This window comes from Centruroides sculpturatus, unplaced genomic scaffold, assembly GCF_000671375.1.
Source record: "Centruroides sculpturatus isolate CEXI.00-Female unplaced genomic scaffold, Cexi_2.0 scaffold22, whole genome shotgun sequence".
NCBI lineage: Eukaryota > Metazoa > Arthropoda > Arachnida > Scorpiones > Buthidae > Centruroides > Centruroides sculpturatus.
In genome coordinates, this window is record NW_019384323.1 from 1,417,540 (window position 1) to 1,439,359 (window position 21,820).

At 28.1% G+C, this 21,820-nt stretch overlaps 1 protein-coding gene and 1 long non-coding RNA gene across 3 annotated transcripts in view; one reads left to right on the forward strand and one right to left on the reverse strand.

Annotated features, from left to right (window-relative positions):
* Positions 1–19,436, forward strand: part of LOC111626324 (slit homolog 3 protein-like) — a 34,744-nt gene extending 15,308 nt beyond the window's left edge. The window contains exons 1-2 of one of the 2 annotated variants that reach the window (XM_023369656.1): positions 3,591–3,699; positions 16,264–19,436. In XM_023369656.1, coding sequence (XP_023225424.1) covers positions 16,691–19,348 — 2,658 coding nt within the window. In that variant the 5' untranslated portion in view covers positions 3,591–3,699; positions 16,264–16,690 and the 3' untranslated portion in view covers positions 19,349–19,436. Of the gene's footprint in view, positions 1–3,590; positions 3,700–16,263 lie in introns of those variants that run through there. The other variant, XM_023369649.1, reaches the window with a different exon arrangement.
* The window catches only part of LOC111626336, a 33,483-nt gene continuing 13,295 nt past the window's right edge, over positions 1,633–21,820 (reverse strand). Inside the window, exon 3 of the long non-coding RNA XR_002756875.1 lies at positions 1,633–2,174. This is a non-coding gene — a long non-coding RNA (uncharacterized LOC111626336). The remainder of the gene's footprint in view (positions 2,175–21,820) is intronic.

Here is a 21,820-nt window from a genome sequence, read left to right on the forward strand (position 1 = left end):
ACCGACTACTCGTTGATAGGCGGATTATAGAGAGGAAGTCAAAAATTAACTGACTGCATTGCCATCGCGCAGATAAAGGAAGGATATTATTTCAAGGATAGACAGTAGATTCTTCGTGTCAACTTATCATTACTGTTATTGCAAACGACTCTCAATTCGCTTTAGATCATAAAGACGTCTAACCTTTTCTATTCTCCATAATGATACATCATACTTTCGACTTTCTTCTTTGCCTTATCATTATTTTCAGTTCTCAAAAATGACGAAAAAAAGGAAAAAATTCCAATTCTCTCAATAAAAAAAATGAAGAAATTCAACACATCTTTAAAAAAAATTCTATTTTTTACGCATTTTCTATTGACATATTTCATTATTATCTAAAAATCGATACAGTTTGAGGATATTAATATTGTAATTTGTTTCTGAATTATATAACTATGGTTCTCTAATCGATCACTCAATCGTACCTTGACCTCAATCTGTTTTCCTAATTCCTCATTAATCGAGTTTAACTTCTGAATAATTTTCTAATGAATAATCAGACTGCACAATCAGCAAGAATCAAGATCATTCGGTACAAAGAGGTGACGACGTTAAAATCGATTATATCCATTAATAATAACAAAAATCTAATTTTTCTTTCAAAGTTTTTTTGTATTCAATTCGTTTTATTCAATTTACTTTGCTAACGTTGCTCCTTTTTTTAATATTAGAGAGTTTTAATAACTCTTTCTGGTACTTATTAAAATATAATTTTGGATCTTTTCAATTACTTTCATTGTCACGAATATTCCCGAATTAATTTTCTCGACCGTGAAACATCAAACAGTAAGATGATAGAATGAAGATTCACAAATAAGGGAGAAGAAAAGTCGACTCGACGCCTACTTCTCCAGAGTTATACGATGTTCGTGACACTGATTAAACAACAGCTGAAGTTACAATTATCGGCAGAATGCAGAGCATGAAATTACTGCCTGACACAGTAATTACAGTGTCCGTCTAGGACTAATTAACCAACAATGCTGCACGTCTGCAACCTGAAAACGAAAGTGACAGGTCTTCCTTCGCCTTTCTGATGTGAAACGAAGAACGTTTGTTTGCCGTGATTGCGATTGGCCAACCGTGAAATCTGTCAAATCTATCTTAGAAAGGACCAGCTTGAACTTGTACAAGACACAAGAAAGTCTAGAACAAAACAAAAATATTATCGATTCAACAAGTGCTTTGAACTTTCCCAAATTTGATTTACTGAACTCGTATTATTGAAAAATCATCATCGTACTAAACTTTTCGATAGTAAAATACACTGAATTACTATCTAAAACATCTTTTCTCGGTAAATTAGTTAAATTATTGGAAAGTGGACATGCCGATTGTCGGGTTAACCAAGAGTCGTGTTGTGGTTTTCCAGCATACCATTGCGCTGTCAGAGGTTTCTCCACCCTTAATCTGATTACGTACACAATTTATGGTATAAGTTACGATGGTCGTTACAAATTCGGGATGACATCATTGCAACTAATTGACATATCACAGATTGATAGCATCTGGATCCTTTCTACTAACTCATTTAGGGTGTAAAAAACCTAACACAACGCAATGCCATTTGATTATAAGTAAAATAATTTCTCTCCTTCTAGTAATTTCTAAAAGTCTATATAAAATAAACTTAATTAAGAAAGGCTCTTTGGTTACTCTTATTAATTTAATTTATTTAAACGCGTTTCGCACTTATAAATAATTTACTTCATTTTTTTATTTTTTTAATTCCATTTATTTCTGTCAGTGGAGCTTAGAATGGAAATTATAAATTCTGTAAGGTATTTGTCTTGCATATTTTCCATCACACGAAAGTTTTTCGTTCGTTTATAGCAAGCGATGGATTTTTCTTTTCTTCTTCGATAATTTAAGAACATTTGAACGCAGAAAGATAAAAAAAAAGAGTTCCTATTTCGTTGAGGTAATTTCTATGTAAATAAGACCGAAGTTGGTTCATTCATCACATTTGTTATACCTGTCGAAACGACTGTCGACTTGCTAGCTCCTTTGTCCTTCTGGGAATAAGCAATATGCTCTCTCAGGATGATAATTAGTTTTCTTTTTCCTCTCTGTTTGGAAATTTGCGGTTTCTTATGTTACTTTTCTATATGCTTTATTTAAAATTCTATAACCTGAAAATATATATATATTCTTTCTTTAATCTTNGTCTTTAACAAGGAGTTAAAAGTTTAAAACAGACTTTAAGAGTATTTAGCTAAATCATTGAATAAGCATTCCATTCGGAATTATTTGAAATGGAAAATTTCTTATTCGAATTGAATAAATTTAATCGTTTTTTCTTATACTTTTTTAATGTAAAAATAACTCGATATGTTGAAGCTGAAATATTTTATGACAATGTTAATTAGCAAAAAATAAAAATATATTTACGACTTTGGAAAATAATAAAAATGTCATAAATTGCATCGTTTACGAAACATTTTACATATCAAATTAACGAAATTCGCTTATAATGGTTGCTTACAGAGATATCGAACAAGTAACATCTATTATAACAAGATGTAATGTGGATACATCTGGAATTATAATTGCGGTGATAGACGCCTTTGGACATTAAAAGGATATCACTAAATGATCGCCAAGTAGGTCATTCCCTTTTGCACACGTTAGAGAAGATAGCAACCTCCATTCTGCTAATTGCTGACAATTAGAGCATTTCTCTGCTTCACATTCGACACGTTAAGCTGATTTGATGAAGAACAAACTATAATAAAAACAAATCTGGATCCGCTGATGGCATTTTTGAAGCGAGTTTTCTCATTTAATGATTTAACTTTAATCAGAGGCATCTGTGTTTAATTTTTGCATAAGTTTAAAGGGTTTAGAATTTCGCCAGATATACGTATATAATTCTACATTTTAAAGACAGAATATGTGCAATTAAGGCTTTTAAACATTCAATGAGTGTCCATTATTTAACAGGCTTTAGACTGTTATATGGAATGAGAGGGAAAGGAAGCGGATCTTCATCTGCTTCCTTTCTCATCTGTCAAATAATTACTGACAGTGTGAATATACTCTTCTCTGTACTAGGCAATCAAACCAGCTCCTGTTTCATTATTCAACCCTTATAATCATGCCAAAAGTAATATTATTACGCAGAAGCGATTAAAAATTCGAATTAATGTTATTTATTATTTGCGCGAGTGGGAATCCAAAGATGTTGGACATTTTTTTCCTTTCAAATATTTCCATTAACAACCATCAATTTGCATAATTAGTAAAAGAAAATTTATAATAATCAAGTTTTTGACTGTAATAATTGAAATGTTTAATTTTGATTATTTAATAATTTCATTTCACATTTGAAACATTTTTCGTATTAAAAATCTGACAAGAAAATTAATTTTGAATTACTTTTTTTCAAAAAAGATTTTTTTAATTAATTTGAATCTTTATTATTATATTTTTTCCTTGTAATATCTTAACTATGCAAATTTTTCGATAAAAGTTCGATTAATGAATTAATTAAATGTTTATTCGCTCATTGGCACGGGTCTGAAAGAACATATTGCAATGAATAATTTTTTTTGTTTTTTTTTGCGAAGGGAGACGAAATAAAAGAAAAAAAATTTGGGTTAACATGAAGACAGTGAACTATTGGACAAACATTTTTCTCTGGATCATTCTTTCTCGGTGAGTGATTGCTACAGTCAGACAGTTTGATTACGTCCCAATACAGCTTTAACCCTTTCTGTTTTTCTTTTATCTTCCGCATAAGGGTAGAAAGTATCGGAAGCAGGCATCTTGCCAAGCCCACTTCTACTAGAATCCTTTCTAATTAAATAGAATTTCCTTCGTTTTTATTATTTAATGTCAACAAACGTATTTTGAGAAAGTTATCACAACTACGATACTAGAAAAGTTTAACGTCTTCACACAACTAAACAAACGTTTTTTTCTAAACATATCTAAACTTTATTATGATATTTTTATTAATTAGATTATTAAAGGTTAATACTATTAAAATATTTAATATTTTAAGATGTATATCTTTACGATTATTAATTAAAGTTTTCAAAAATACGATTAACAAATTTAAAATAAAGTTTTGAAATTTAAAACTCTTCTCTCTTCTTCGCACTCTTCTATCAGAGCAATACTAATCATTTAAAGTAAGAGCTTACACTCTTACATTATAACAACATAAATTTTTAATGTTGGAGTTTGCTGCTATAATTTAATTTAATTTAATTTTTTTAAAGAGAAAATTGTCTTTTTTATATTTATCTACTAGAAATAAACTACTAAAATATGATATAGAGTAATCCATTTATTTACTTTTTTGCATTCAGATTTGAGACGACCAATCATAGTTATGGATCGTTATTCTTTCTCTTGGAAGAGAAGCAAATATAAGAAAAATCTTTTCTTCCAGTTTTATCTTCGAATAACTCATGAATGTCATTTGTGTCTTTTTTCATGGCAACATACCGAAAAACTACTGTACACTACACATATACAATATATATAAGTAAATCTAAAAACAGAAGCTAGTTTTCTGAATTTACTATAAAGGAAGCATATCGATAAATATTAATTCGCTTCGTATAAATCAACAAATCGCTCTTCCTTTTCAAATTTACAAGCATATTTTACTCTAACTAATTTACATAATAAATATATTTTTGCCATATAAATAGCACATATATAATAGAATGTATAAGAAATTCGATAAACAGAATAAATTTTCATTTTTCTACCGACAAACGTCGTCTATATTCTAAATTTTCACTTCCTTAAACGTCATTTACGCTCTAATTGTCTTTAACAAGGAGTTAAAAGTTTAAAACAGACTTTAAGAGTATTTAGCTAAATCATTGAATAAGCATTCCATTCGGAATTATTTGAAATGGAAAATTTCTTATTCGAATTGAATAAATTTAATTGTTTTTTCTTATACTTTTTTAATGTAAAAATAACTCGATATGTTGAAGCTGAAATATTTTATGACAATGTTCTTAAATGCCATTAGAAACCTATAAAAAGCGCATTTGAACAGTTGAAGCCATACGAAAAAATTCGGAAAAACCCAATCGTTTTGTATGTGAAGGCCGATAATATTTAACATTGAACCGAATTAAAATTTCTGTTATTGAAATTTACAACTATTATAGATTTTTTTTTCATTTGTCTAATTGAAGATAATAATCTTTTATCGATAGCCATTCCTTTGTCTATAGCTCTTTTCATCTCCTGATTGGACCTAATTACATTAACTGCATCCAATTATTTGAATAATAACATCTTTATTCGCCGATTACCTAATCGTATTTCGCTAACAAGAATTTATAATCTCATTATCCTCATCAAAATATCGTGTAATTCTCCATTACTTCGACTATTGTCCGAACGTTTTGTAAATTATGCAGTTTTCTAGCTAAAAGAAAAGTATGCTTATTACTCGAGCAATGGGAATNTTTTTTTAACCTCTTCTTTATAAAATATAAACGTTTTCTTATTTTATAAAATAAGAATAAACATTAATTTACAATATAAATTATAATTAAACATCAATTAAATATTTAATAATTGAATTTGTAAACTTATGCTTATTCAATACAAAATGAAAAAGACTTACAAAAATTATTAATATAAAACAATTTTTCTTTATATTTATTAAATTCGCATGTAAAAAAGCACGAGAAAGCCTAACTGTTTTGTTTTTCAACGGATATTACTGTATTAACTTTGAATCAATATTTTAAGAAAAAGACAGCAAAAATCGATATTCTGATATTTAGATCAATAGTTTTCTCTATCAAAATATCGAGATGAAAGTAATAAATATTTATCCTGATTAATAACAGTAAAAGAACATTTTATATTTAATCAATTATAATTTTTTAAAATAATTTTTAGCTGTTAATTATAAATAATATGATTTATATTAGTAATTAGTGTCAATTTATTATAGTTTCAACCATATACAGTCAAACCTCTGAACAACGACCACTGACGGGAACGTAAAAAACGGCCGTTGTTCAGAGGTCTCATTAAAATTTTTATCCCATTTCTAATTATATTTCACATAAATCTATTTCATTAAACAGCGATAACACCATTATATATATATATATACAGTTTATATATATATATAACTAATAAATTAATAAATAGTAACTAATTAAATAATTCAAAGTGATCGTATGCTAATGATTGTTCCAGTATTAAAAAGAAGAGATTTGAAATATTAACAATGCATAATATTTTAGTTTTATACTAGCTACAAATATAGAGTTTTTGTCAGATATTATTTTACATGAGATTGGAAAAACCATATTTGAGAGAAAAAATCCCGTTACGGTCAATAATTGAAAATAAAAACCAATCTCAGAAGAGAAACTTCTTATTTAAAACAAAAAAATATATATAGTTTATGTAATGACTCATAAAAAATTGTATCTATCTTTAATTGAAAAAGAAAAATCCTTTTTATATATAATATATCCCTACATTATTATTATTATTTTTATTTTATTTTATTTTTTTAAGGAAACTTATTACATTTTCTTTCAAGCCTCATATGATATTTAGAAAATTTTAGATTTTTTATCCTTTTTCTTTTGATCTTTGCTGTATAATTTTTCAATAACTGACTGGAATGTATCCATTATTCTAAGCTTATTTTACTCCAACATTATGCTTACTGAATTTGTTTAATGCTTAACTTGATATTTCAACACACATATCGACTATACGATTTCGTTTATGCAAGTCTATAAAGTTAAAGGCAAATGTTGAATTTGGTTGAAATTTTCAATTTTAAATTTCTTTATACAAGTTACATTATTATTAAAGCTTATAAAAATACAATAAAAAAATACAAAAACAATAGAGATAATATAATTTAAAATTTCTAATTTGCATATATTTTATTTAATTAAACAAAAATATCTCTACGTCGGAATAAACATAGGTACAGTACGTATGAATATAAATAAATATTCATCACATGTATATATCAATTCTATGAATATAAATATAAATTCTTTTGATGCGGACACTACACAAATAAATATAAAGAATGCCAGCAAGTTTATACTATTCATGGAATAAGATACCTAGACGAATAAAGTGTGATAAATAGCTCTACACAAATGTCATATTGCACAGCTGCATCTACAGACACATTTTAGAAAACTTTATAATCCCTTTTAGATTTTTCAAAATACTAAATATTTGCTTGTGATATCTAGACGATCATTCATCATACTTTATCTATCCCATTTATTCGAGATCCCAACAACAAGCCATTTCTACTTACACAGCTCTACTTCGTGCATCACTGAATTACATGCTCTTTTACGCTGATCCATCTTCGATGCTTTTGCATATATTTTCTCTATTAAAGTATACACGATTATGATAATTATATCATATCGCCTCTAAACTATTCCGCTTTCTTCTCGATAAGAAAATACCTGGAAATTCTTTATTGAATTAGCCATTGAGATATTGAAGGGGAGAGAAAAGTGTTTATATAATAACTAAAAACAACTTTTTTTTGTTTTAAAGATATTTAATTAATTAAAAAATATGAATAATACGTCAAAATATTAAATAACCGTACTACCATTCGAATTTTTTTTTCGTAAATGTTAGTTAAATTTACGCAAAACTTTCATTAATTCATTTCAAATTTGGGCAAAATTTAGAGCTTAAAACCATTAATTACGAAATTAGTCAAGCAAGTGTTTGTTCCTAATTTAGTGATTTTGATCGATATTATTGTTTCTAAGTAAAGATCTTAGGGAATGTCGATATTATTGAATTTTATTACGTCAAAAGTTACGCTGGTTCGGAATATCTTATTTTTTTAATAATAGAGATTTTTTAGTTGATGTTTCGATCACATCGATAATCTAGAAAGTGAAGCGTAAAATGTACAGTAACAGCCAAAAAAAAGAAGAGAAAAAAGTTATACAAACTGATTTCTCGTGGGAGTAAGAATGACATCGATATTGATCCAAAACTATTATTTCAATAGTAACTTATATCTAGGCTAAGTTTATATAATGTTTTATGTAATTTCTGATTTATACTTTAACTTATGTTTTTATAATAATATTTTACCGATTTATTCTTTTTTTACCGAACGATTTCTTTCCTTTTCAAACTGAAAACGGCGACTGTTCTTTTAAAAAAACAATTTTTCTTTATATTTATTAAATTCGCATGTAAAAAAGCACGAGAAAGCCTAACTGTTTTGTTTTTCAACGGATATTACTGTATTAACTTTGAATCAATATTTTAAGAAAAAGACAGCAAAAATCGATATTCTGATATTTAGATCAATAGTTTTCTCTATCAAAATATCGAGATGAAAGTAATAAATATTTATCCTGATTAATAACAGTAAAAGAACATTTTATATTTAATCAATTATAATTTTTTAAAATAATTTTTAGCTGTTAATTATAAATAATATGATTTATATTAGTAATTAGTGTCAATTTATTATAGTTTCAACCATATACAGTCAAACCTCTGAACAACGACCACTGACGGGAACGTAAAAAACGGCCGTTGTTCAGAGGTCTCATTAAAATTTTTATCCCATTTCTAATTATATTTCACATAAATCTATTTCATTAAACAGCGATAACACCATTATATATATATATATACAGTTTATATATATATATAACTAATAAATTAATAAATAGTAACTAATTAAATAATTCAAAGTGATCGTATGCTAATGATTGTTCCAGTATTAAAAAGAAGAGATTTGAAATATTAACAATGCATAATATTTTAGTTTTATACTAGCTACAAATATAGAGTTTTTGTCAGATATTATTTTACATGAGATTGGAAAAACCATATTTGAGAGAAAAAATCCCGTTACGGTCAATAATTGAAAATAAAAACCAATCTCAGAAGAGAAACTTCTTATTTAAAACAAAAAAATATATATAGTTTATGTAATGACTCATAAAAAATTGTATCTATCTTTAATTGAAAAAGAAAAATCCTTTTTATATATAATATATCCCTACATTATTATTATTATTTTTATTTTATTTTATTTTTTTAAGGAAACTTATTACATTTTCTTTCAAGCCTCATATGATATTTAGAAAATTTTAGATTTTTTATCCTTTTTCTTTTGATCTTTGCTGTATAATTTTTCAATAACTGACTGGAATGTATCCATTATTCTAAGCTTATTTTACTCCAACATTATGCTTACTGAATTTGTTTAATGCTTAACTTGATATTTCAACACACATATCGACTATACGATTTCGTTTATGCAAGTCTATAAAGTTAAAGGCAAATGTTGAATTTGGTTGAAATTTTCAATTTTAAATTTCTTTATACAAGTTACATTATTATTAAAGCTTATAAAAATACAATAAAAAAATACAAAAACAATAGAGATAATATAATTTAAAATTTCTAATTTGCATATATTTTATTTAATTAAACAAAAATATCTCTACGTCGGAATAAACATAGGTACAGTACGTATGAATATAAATAAATATTCATCACATGTATATATCAATTCTATGAATATAAATATAAATTCTTTTGATGCGGACACTACACAAATAAATATAAAGAATGCCAGCAAGTTTATACTATTCATGGAATAAGATACCTAGACGAATAAAGTGTGATAAATAGCTCTACACAAATGTCATATTGCACAGCTGCATCTACAGACACATTTTAGAAAACTTTATAATCCCTTTTAGATTTTTCAAAATACTAAATATTTGCTTGTGATATCTAGACGATCATTCATCATACTTTATCTATCCCATTTATTCGAGATCCCAACAACAAGCCATTTCTACTTACACAGCTCTACTTCGTGCATCACTGAATTACATGCTCTTTTACGCTGATCCATCTTCGATGCTTTTGCATATATTTTCTCTATTAAAGTATACACGATTATGATAATTATATCATATCGCCTCTAAACTATTCCGCTTTCTTCTCGATAAGAAAATACCTGGAAATTCTTTATTGAATTAGCCATTGAGATATTGAAGGGGAGAGAAAAGTGTTTATATAATAACTAAAAACAACTTTTTTTTGTTTTAAAGATATTTAATTAATTAAAAAATATGAATAATACGTCAAAATATTAAATAACCGTACTACCATTCGAATTTTTTTTTCGTAAATGTTAGTTAAATTTACGCAAAACTTTCATTAATTCATTTCAAATTTGGGCAAAATTTAGAGCTTAAAACCATTAATTACGAAATTAGTCAAGCAAGTGTTTGTTCCTAATTTAGTGATTTTGATCGATATTATTGTTTCTAAGTAAAGATCTTAGGGAATGTCGATATTATTGAATTTTATTACGTCAAAAGTTACGCTGGTTCGGAATATCTTATTTTTTTAATAATAGAGATTTTTTAGTTGATGTTTCGATCACATCGATAATCTAGAAAGTGAAGCGTAAAATGTACAGTAACAGCCAAAAAAAAGAAGAGAAAAAAGTTATACAAACTGATTTCTCGTGGGAGTAAGAATGACATCGATATTGATCCAAAACTATTATTTCAATAGTAACTTATATCTAGGCTAAGTTTATATAATGTTTTATGTAATTTCTGATTTATACTTTAACTTATGTTTTTATAATAATATTTTACCGATTTATTCTTTTTTTACCGAACGATTTCTTTCCTTTTCAAACTGAAAACGGCGACTGTTCTTTTAAAAGCTTTTATGTTATAGAGTTATCGATTTTTCTCAAGCATTTTTCAAATGTATCTATTTTCTGAAGATAGTGAAGTTGGGATATTATGCCGTAGGAGATGGAAAATTGGACAATAGTCCCTCCCATATGGACCTGATATTTTCAAGAAGTTCTTTGTGATGATGTCAATGGGGAATAGGTGGGCAAAATCTATAAATGCAGTCATTCCCAATTGTACATTCCTTTATCTTGATCAATGCCAGAAATATTAATTTATTCATTAAACACAACTTTTTCCATATTTAATCTAATCACAGCGTAAAAACAAATTAAAAGAAGTTGCATAATTTCATGCTTCAACACTTTCGTTTTAAGCCATTTCTTTCGTTGTTAAAGTCAGACTCCAGTTTTTTCCCCTCCTCTTGCAGAAAAAAGAAAAAAATAATTCTTAAGAAATTTATTGATACAGAAATTAATTAATAAATATCCAATTAAACATTATTAATCCAATTTACAATCTCGATTGCATTGATTAACAACTGACAACACTTGCGTCATAATAGATAAATCCAATTTTTTAAGATGAATTTTAACTAAGATGAAGCTTGAAATTTTTTTCTACAATGGACTAAAATACTTTTTTTTCTTCTAACTTGATTGTCTTTAAAATATTTTAAAAGTATTCGAAGCATTCTAATTTATCTGTTGTCGTTTAAACGAGCTTATTTCCAGGTTGTCACTCTTAAATTTAATTTTACTTTTCTCGATTAAAACTTTTAAATTTAATTGATATTTTCACTCATCCGCAAAATCTGTAAAACTATTTTTACGATATTTGCTAAAGTAATATCCAGTTATATATTTAATTAGAGCTTTAAATAATTAATAATAGCCGCAACAAACTTTAATTAGCATTTTTAATCCCGATAAAATTTACTACAAATCGTTAGGTTTTGTACATAATACATTATTTAAACTGTATACCAGATAATGAGCCAGATCGTAAGATTTAATGATGATCATTTCTTAATTTATCGCTATTAACTTTAAGACCCATTTAAGTTTCAACAAATTAAATCGAAAAGTAAAATTTTCTTAGCGATCGTTGTAAACACGACAATAATTTTGATCTAAGAGTACGCTTGTATTTTAAAAGCGTACAATATTCGATTTATATACTATTATCAGGGTATACAATATTATCAGTAGCGTACATAAAATACATTCTTCTTCACATAAGGGCCGAATCTACACCTGAAAGATGATTGCATAGGACCGAACTTATGAATTTAAATGACACTTTTCATCGATTTTAAAGTCAGCAAGTATTCTTCCAATGTACTCATTATTTATCGATCGAAACTTAACAAAAGTTGAGAAAGATATCAAAGATGATCCCGCGTGTATATGTAGAGAAATTGCGAAGGAAATCACATACTTCTATCTGGTCGTAATACTCTATTTTCGGTGCTTTACCGATAATTGAACGAGCCTTATATAAGTATGTTGTAGCTTTCAAAATAACATAACCAAGACGCTCTACTTCCAGCCACCTGTTCCTACAACCTTCATAAAGCTGGTCAATGTTGAATATTAATCTCTCTCCAGATAATAGAAGCTCCTTCTCAACTTTACAAGAAATCGATATTCATTAACTCTTATGTTTTTCACCACCATAACAGCTCACATAAATACGCTCCTTAGCTCCGTGCGACATATTAATTACAAACAATACTACAAAGAGAGATAACTTCAAAAACTCCATTTTTCCCCATTCTCTCGGATATAAATTACAATTTTTTGTTAATATTTATTTTTAATATATTAAATAACGATTTTGCTGTTAATTTTCTTTCATTGTTTAATTTAGTTTTCTTTAAAAAAGTATATATAGCTAATAATAGCTACAAGATTATTGTTTAATTATTTGTTTTTTTTTCTTGTAAAGAATTTACTTCATTAATTAAAATATAATTAATGAGAATATGAGGAATAAAATAATTAAAATTTAATGATTGTTTTTTTAAGATTTAATATTTAAAAAGTTTTTAAAACTTGTTAAAATTCAAGTGGAAATTCTCATTTATTAAAAAAATTTAATAAATTTTATTTATTCAAAACGTTATTTTTAATTCGCTCCATTCTTATATTTTAACAGATTTTATGCTTTAATACCATAATCCGCTTAAGACGATAATAGTTAATTACAGTCTATTTCCCTTTTATAATCCAGATAATCTTATCGGATTTGTAAAGAATAATCTCATACAAAATACCATGCATATTAAAAAGATTTGCATGGAAAATAAACAGCAATTAGATTTACAAGCTGAAACTTTATATAATAAACTTTTATAACTATACAAACGGCAATTAATAGAGAGAAATATGCAAGGAAAGATTATATTCATTATCTAAAAATTTGCTAGAGGTAATCAAGCATTTTAGCTAGACGAGTAAATTTACGAAAGTTTATGTAGATACCTTTATAACGAACTTTATATCGTTAATTTATAAATTTTTATAATAAAAAGCGTTTATCAGAAGTAATTTAAACATAAAACTTCGTAATTGAGATGCATTTTGAAGTAACTTTAATGTTTAGTTAACAATGGAAAAATTCTATACTTCTTTTAAGGACCTATAAATGGCAGCTGTCCTCCTAAAACAAATTCGATCAAAGTTTATTCAATCAACATCAATATCAACTGTTGTTTTTGATATTTACCATCCTGTTCTTTCTATTAACAACAATCCTCGAAGCATTAATTTGTATTAAGTACAATGGATCACTGTATAACTTATGGCTAATTTAATTTGATTGGATTCCTTCTCTATCTGGAAACCATTACTCGAACCTATAGCTGCCATTGTTAATTCAATCTAACTATCATTTAAATGATCATTACTTGCTGTAACGTTATCGAATTGACAGTTATTACCTTTACAGCTATAAGTAGAGCGATCCTTTATTTTGCTCTATTATATTTCGAAGAGATAAGCTTCTTTGTGTAAGTGTAAGTTTATACGGAATCTATATATTTTATATTTCGTACATTAAATTACTTAACCATTTCGGTATAGACATTTAATTTCATTACACGATATAATTATACGATGCAATTTAGTAGCGAATTTGCAGATATTGTTGCAATATTGATCTATTTCTATGAGACAATATTGAGAAACAAAGCCAGATAAAACAGTTTACGATAAGGAAACGATTGTCAACTTTGATCCTCTATGGATTTAAAAATAAAAATTATAACGTTAAATAAATATTATAATTTTACAAAATATATTTACCTAAAAAACTTGATTGTCTCATCATTTAATTTATTATTGTTTTACTCATAAAGTTCTGCACAATCACAGTTATTGTGATTCTCGACCCATTATAAACTAAATTAGGTTCGAAAGTCAATAGAAAACACGCTATTAGTATTCAGTGTGTTCAATAGATGGCATGATCTGCATTTAAATCTGTTAATTTAGCAACACCAGTTAATATATTTTCGGTGTTAATAAAGTAATAATTATTTTTATAATTTACACAGTGACTTTTTCGAATTTGTAACATCTCCTAGAATAAATTACGGTGATTAATACGCTCATCAGTAGAATCGCTTGTTATTTGCAGTTTAATAATAATAAAGTTTTAGCGGGTTAAACGACCAGAAAAATAAATATAGATAAGAGAGTATGTGATGTGAATGCCCATATCGTTCGGACATATTCATATATAACGTCCATCAAAACGAGTATTTTCGTGAAGAAATGGGACACAAAGTCGCCAAAACAGTTTACCATTCTTTCTGTTACACAAAGGAACTATTTTTAGATGTAAATGAGATATTTGGAAGATCGTCGACTACAGGTTTTCACGTACAGTACAGCTCGTGACTGACTAGGAAAAGAAAACAGCAAATTCTTGTCATAGAAGAGAGGAGAAAAAACAATTTAAATTTATACATTTTTATATTTTGTTAGAGCATTATTGCTATGACATTTTTATGTCTTTTCTTTGTAAATAAATTTAAGAATAACTGAAGTAAGAAATTTAAACGTAGCTCATTAGCAATTTCAAAATAAGCCTATAAATACAGCTGGAATAGTTAATTAGTTTTGGTTTTTATTTAAAGTATAGAAGTGAAATCCACTTCTGAGAATTTACTTTTCTTTGTAGCAACATCGCTTCCAGATTTTCTTTCGAATTTATCTGATGCAACTCTTGTCGTCCTCTAATCCGATAGAAAGCACTCAAACGTATCGTCAGTATATTTTCCCCCCTCCTTCGCTACATTTTTTTCTCTTCTTTTTTTTATCAAGCATAAGAATTACGGGCATCTATCTTTGTTTTAATTTGCAGTTGAAAAAAGTTCGAGGAATATAATATAATCTTAGGAGTTTGCATTTATTATCTAGTGGTAAAATCGAATGAGTGCTCCCTCTTTCTTCTCTCCATTAGATGTAAGGGGAGGAAGAATTGTCGGATCGACACGAACTCCTCATGAAAATTGTCGATAAAGTCGTTTCCATCGAGTACAATATCGCTATGTCATTAAGAATTTCATAAGTTATCTTTTCTTAATTGGCGATTTTAAACACAAAATTTCGATTTATACTAAGGAGGAGTGCAAATGATGATCTTAGATTTTGACGAATAAATATATAATGAAAATACCTTAAATTTTATTCATTCTAAAATTACAATAAAAATTGCTTAATAAAATTATAAAATATTAAATTATTTATAAGTAATAATTGAGTTTATTCATGAATTTAACATTTAAAATTTATGCCTTCAGCATGGTAAGATTTTTAATTAATAGTTACTGAATGGAAAATGAATGTCTAAACTTTTAGAACAGTTAATTTTTTAAAAAAACCTAAATTATTTAGAAGAAATTGTAATATTAAATTAGCAATTTTTACGTAAATCNTAAATATTTAAAAAGTTTTTTGGGACACTTTTAAACATTTTGAATTAAATTCTCTTATTCAGTGGATTTTTATACTGATGTTAAATAAATGGACTGATGCCAGAAAAGCAACCAGTCAGATAAAAAAAAGTGAAATTATTAATGTCAACACGAGACCGTCATGCAAAGACGATTATAAGATTATAAAGGAAAATAAACCGAAAAGCAAAAATTCTAGAAGAAAGAATAGAAAAAAAATAACTATAACTAAATAAAAAATAATAACACATTTAAGATTTTCCTAACAACATTTGTATTATAATTCATCTTTCTAAACTAGAAAACAAACCGTATTTACTTATATTGAAATATAAATAAACAACAATTAATCATGTAAGTAGTCAGATAAAAATAAAATTCAATAAAATAGACATTTACAACGGAGTAAATTATTAAAATTACTTAAGAAACTTATATTTTTATTTTCTACTTTATCTTGTAAACTTATATCGAAAATAGTTAGAAAAGTTTTAAATGGTTTATAGTTAGTTTTTATGAGTTAACTGATGATTATGTGTCAAACAATAACCGTTCTTTCTATTGCAGTGTACAGATGGAACATCAATTCTACTACATTCTGAAAGTCACATATACACCAATATCAGTCTTCTAGATACAGAAGTTTATTGGAAATTAGCCCGGAAGTGAGGGCAATCTAACAGGAAAGTTCCTTTTCCCTTGCGTGTTAGAAGCGGAACTTAAAGCTCCCAAGAGTGTCAGATCTAGGAAATCGGTCGGGTAGTAAAATTAAAGAAGGAATCTACGACACCCGAAGTAGCTCAATGTTTCTAATCGAGACGTCTCCGGATTAAAGCTCGGACATCGTATGGATCTTCAAAATTACTTGGGAATGTTTGATGTTTTCTCAATAAAGATGTTATGAACATTTAAAGAATTTTTACATTAATCAGAAAATGCTATCCAATAATCACTTATGGCTCTTAATCATTTTCCAGAATAGTGCAATTCAAAAATGAACTTGATGGAAACTTTAATTTCAGAAAAAAGTCTGCAGTCAATAAAATTCGACTACGCCAAACACCTCTCTAAAAAGTGGAGCGGCTGCTTATTGGCTGCTAATTCGTTACGCATACATAAAAATGAAGATCGTCGTTCATCCGTAGTTTCAAACGCTACAGATGAAATGAAATCATGCAGATATCTGCGAGTTTTTCGTATGATGAATTCCTTACATATTTCATTTATGTCAACAGCCATATTGATTTCCACGTGTTGGCTGTTGAACTCGCCCATTGCATCGTGTACAAAAGTTACCTGTTCCAGCTCATGTTATTGCGATTCGACAGGTGAATTTGTTAGCTGTATAGGAGATGGAATGTTCAAATCATTACCTAAAGTGCCCAGAACTGCTATCAGATTAGAACTGAGGAACTATATCATTCCTAGTTTGTCGGCCGAACAGTTATACGGTTTAGTAAAATTACACGAACTGAAACTTCAACAAACGCAGACGAAATTAATAGAAAATGGTACTTTTTCCGATCTTCAAAATCTTCGTCGGCTAGAATTATGCCAGAATTTTCTCGAAAATATCACAAATTCAACTTTCGACGGTTTACAGAAATTACGTTATCTAGATTTATCTTCTAATTGTTTGGTGAATGTAGACGAGTCTTTTTTGCAATTATCGAGTGTCGAACAGTTAAATCTTCGCCTCAATAACATTTCTCAGGTGAGTGCAAAGAGTTTCTCCGGGCTCATTAAAGTTCAGTACCTCAACCTTGATTCAAATCAGATTTCGTATATCGAAGTCGGTTCTTTTCAATATTTGACCAATCTTGCTCATCTGATACTCAGTAATAATCCTCTAACAACTTTATCGCGCCTTGATTTCTTTGGATCTAGACTACAATACATTGACATATCTCATATGGGTTTGGAGCGTATACCGCAGAGTCTCACCAAATTTGTTCGAGATCTGCGTCTTGCCAAAAATAATCTTACTCGTATTAGTGCTGGAGATTTTGATAGCTATCCATACCTAGGACTTTTAGTACTGGATGATAATTTAATCAGAGAAATCGAGCCGGATGCACTTGGTCGACAGGAATATCTGATGAGATTATGGTTGAATGGAAATCACTTGAATCGAGTGCCTGATAATTTGCCTCCGAGTCTCCAAGCTCTTTACATGGAGGAAAATGAACTTTTAGCAATTCACAGCTATAGTTTTAAAGGCTTAGTGAATTTAGAACAATTGTTTTTACAGAGAAATAAAATAAGGGAATTGTCCTTTTGCGCTTTTTGTGATTTATTAAGTCTAAAAAGTCTGGATCTTCAGGCAAATCAAATCGAGAATCTTACAAACGGCGTTTTCGCTAATTTAACTCAACTAGAAATGTTGGATTTGTCTCAAAATAGTATAAAAATAATGGAAGCTCATTGTTTTGAAGGTCTAAGTAGTTTGAAAACGCTCCAACTCTCTCGAATGTCAACAAGCATAAAATTTGATGAATCGTTATTCGATCATCTGAAAAACCTGCAGATGCTTGAAGTGTACGATAGTTCTGATTTTGCTCTTCAAATTATCAACTCTACTCGTCTTTTGCATGGTTTACGTAATCTTAGAGAATTAAATATAATGCATAATAAGCTAATTTATCTTCGGCCAGATTTTCCTTCATTTTTTCCAAATCTCAAAGTAATTAAAATGAGTGGAAACAATTGGATCTGTGACAAACAGATACTGTGGCTTTCTCATTGGATCCAGAAATCTAACCTTCAGTTTTATAGAAGTTATAGCATAAGATGTTCCTCCCCTCCTAATCTTCAGTTCAAACCGATAATGATGTTAACTGGAGACGATGTAAACGCACCCGTCAACATCGAACAATTGACCACGTCAATAACAGAACAAACCACTATTTCAGAAATCAGTTCTACAACGTCTCCCTCCAAATTTATCGACACTTCTGCCAACACCACCCTCTATCAAAAATCGCACATCTTTTTGGAAATGACCCAACCTTCTAATATAACAGAAAGCGTAATCGGAACAGAAATCACGGAGTCAATTTCAGAAAATCCAAGCCAAAACATAACGGAATTGATAAAAATCAATCGGGATAATTCAACGCACACGACTACAGTCGAAAACAGTACAATTACTACCAGTCAAACAGAGAAAGAACTGATTTCAAATAAACACATGTCTTCGCGATTGTTAGCTAACCATATATCTCGTCCTCCATCTTCCAACCATTGGTGGGACAATGCTACAACAGTCATAGTCACGTCTTCGGTAGCATCAGCTAGTCTCGTTCTTGTGATTGGTATCGTAACATCTTTTGCATTTTATAAGTGTCGTAAATACAGAATAGGAAGCAAGCATTGTTTACTAAGAAGGAGCAGTAGTATATCATACTATCCTCAAAGAGACGAAATTTCAATAGTTACGGTCTCTGAAGGTACGGTTGGTTTACAGACTCGTACACATCATGGGCTAGGAAACAAACTTTATTATATCATGGAAAACGGTGATGTGTTTAGAGATCCTATAAAAGATGCTCTACCTGATCCTCAGCTGCAGGAACTCCTTCCCAGACCCGCAGCTTCCGACCATGAATATTTATTCAATGGTAAAAGTTTAAGTGATGTCAGCCCCAGATAACTTCGCGTTCTATGTTATCAAGAACAGTCCAAGATTTTTGCCTTCGGAGCGAATGTCCACACGAGTATAAATGGAAAACAAATAAAAATAAGATTATTTAAGATTACAAAGTATCATTTTAGAACTTTAGTATCGCTATTGTTCAAATGTGAATATTAACTCTCGGAATCGAAAAATCGTGCCATGGAAATATACATATATATATATATATATTAAAAAAAAAACAAAAATATGTGTCAATCGGTTTTTATCCTAGTGGCCTTTGTCTAGGCAAGAGTAGCCTAAACGTGCTGATTAATTCTTAGTATCACAAAAGGTATTTTTGTACTCGACCCTTCGAATAATGTCAAGTGTTTCGTGTTATTCAATATACAATCGGCTATACCTTACTATAAAGGTATCGTCAATTCTCTTCTTGTATGAACAATTGTACTATTTGTATCTGTAATAAAAAATATAGAAGACTTTGGAAAAAATTGATATCTTTTTTTAACNATTTTACTTCTGTACAAAAAATATTACATCGATTTTCTCGAATAATTAAAGAATTTGTAATAGTTTATCTTGAAAAGTATACAAAACTGTTACTACAATATTTACTTCAGCAAAATTATTTTTATGTGGCCATTTGTAAATATTAACTCGAGCTATAAAATAATTATTCTCGAGTAATTTAATTAAACAAGAATTACTTACTAGAAAATAACAATTATGCTTGATTAACATTGTTATAAAAAATTTTTATGATTGACAATGTCATATAATGCACTGGTTAGTAGTAGAAATCTTTTAAAAAAATAAGAATAATGAGTTAGCATCCAAATTATGAATGTATCTTTAGAAAAAAACTCTTATAAAAATGTATTTTTAACAACAATTTCTTGAAATTGTTTTTGAACATTAACTTTTACAAAAATTGCTTTTTATCAAAAAGCTTTTAAAAGAGTTATTTTTTGAGTAATCTCATAAAAATGATTGCTGCGAACACGAATCAAACGTAAGAATATAGATATATTTATTGAATAGGACAATACTATAGTAATAGTATTGTCCTATTCAATAAAAGTTTACTTCATTGATAAAAAGAAATCATTCTTGAACAAGTTAGTCTATAAAATATATTAATGAGTAACATATAATAATAATAAGCACGTAAAAAAATTAAAAAATCGTTACTTATAAATAACAATTTTATAAAATTTTGGTTGGAAAAATTCTCATTTCATTTCAAAATTAGAATTTATAAAAAATTTCCCTTGATTTCCCAGAAAAATATATTTATATATAAAAACTTTATATAATTGGATTCTTACTAAAAATTCTTGAAGTTAAAAAATGATAATTGTGCAAAGAATTTTTAAATAATAACTTCTTAAAAAATAATTTATGAAGAATTATTTTTAAAGAAGCACTCATAATAAATTACTTCTCATAAAAATGTAGCTTTTAAAGAAGAAAGTAATTTTTTATTAACTATTTCACGATAAACAATTATTGGAATTGTTCAAGAATGAACAAATTTGTAAATAGTATTTTTAAAAAGACCATTAGAAGAATTAAGTATCTTACATTATCATTTCTTTACAATTTACTGAACTATAAAAACTATTCTTTACATAATTTTATTTGCAAAAACAATTTAAATTTACTTATAACAATTACTATTGATCATAATTTAAAATTTAAATTAGATATTTCCTTTTAAAAAAACTCTTAAACAAGATATTTGATCAATTTTCAATTTGTGTATATTTTAAATTCCTTAATTAAATGTAATATCCAAAAGAGATTAATATCTATTGGTCAGTAGGGATTTTATTGCGAATATTATGCGGTAGCAATATAATCTCAGTCAATGACTGATCTCCTCTCTCTTAATGTATTTGTTTATACTGTATATGTATATTTGCTCTTTAATTAATGCCCAAGATAGTGTGAAACAGGCAGAAGCATATCGATTTGATTAAGATTTACAGCTTTATTGATCTTTAAGACGTAACTGTCAAGTAAAATAAACTTTCGCCTTTATTCTACTGGAATAAAAGGAGATTTCCGAGCATTCGGTTATTACCAAAACTACAATTTCCAATTATTCTAGCAAGGTAGTAAAGTTAGTGACGTCGTGCCGATGCTGTTTAGGCTATCTGTTTTCGATACGAGGCATTAAAGGATGAAGTTTGTTTTCTGTTTAAGAACGATACGGCGACAAAAATATCTTCCGGTTACATGACATTGGATTACATGAGGTTGTAACGTGACTGTAATGATTCAATTAATCATTGTTGGCTCGGTAATAGCCAACGCGATAAACACTTTTTTCTAAATTAATACTTCTTTTTTTATTTTTCTTTGTTGGGCGTGTTTTATAAATTATAAAATTAGAGATTTTACCAAGGAAAATTAAGCTCAAATAATTATTGGTTGGCGAGCAAGAAAAATTGCGTATACGATATTAAAAGTTATCGTCGATTT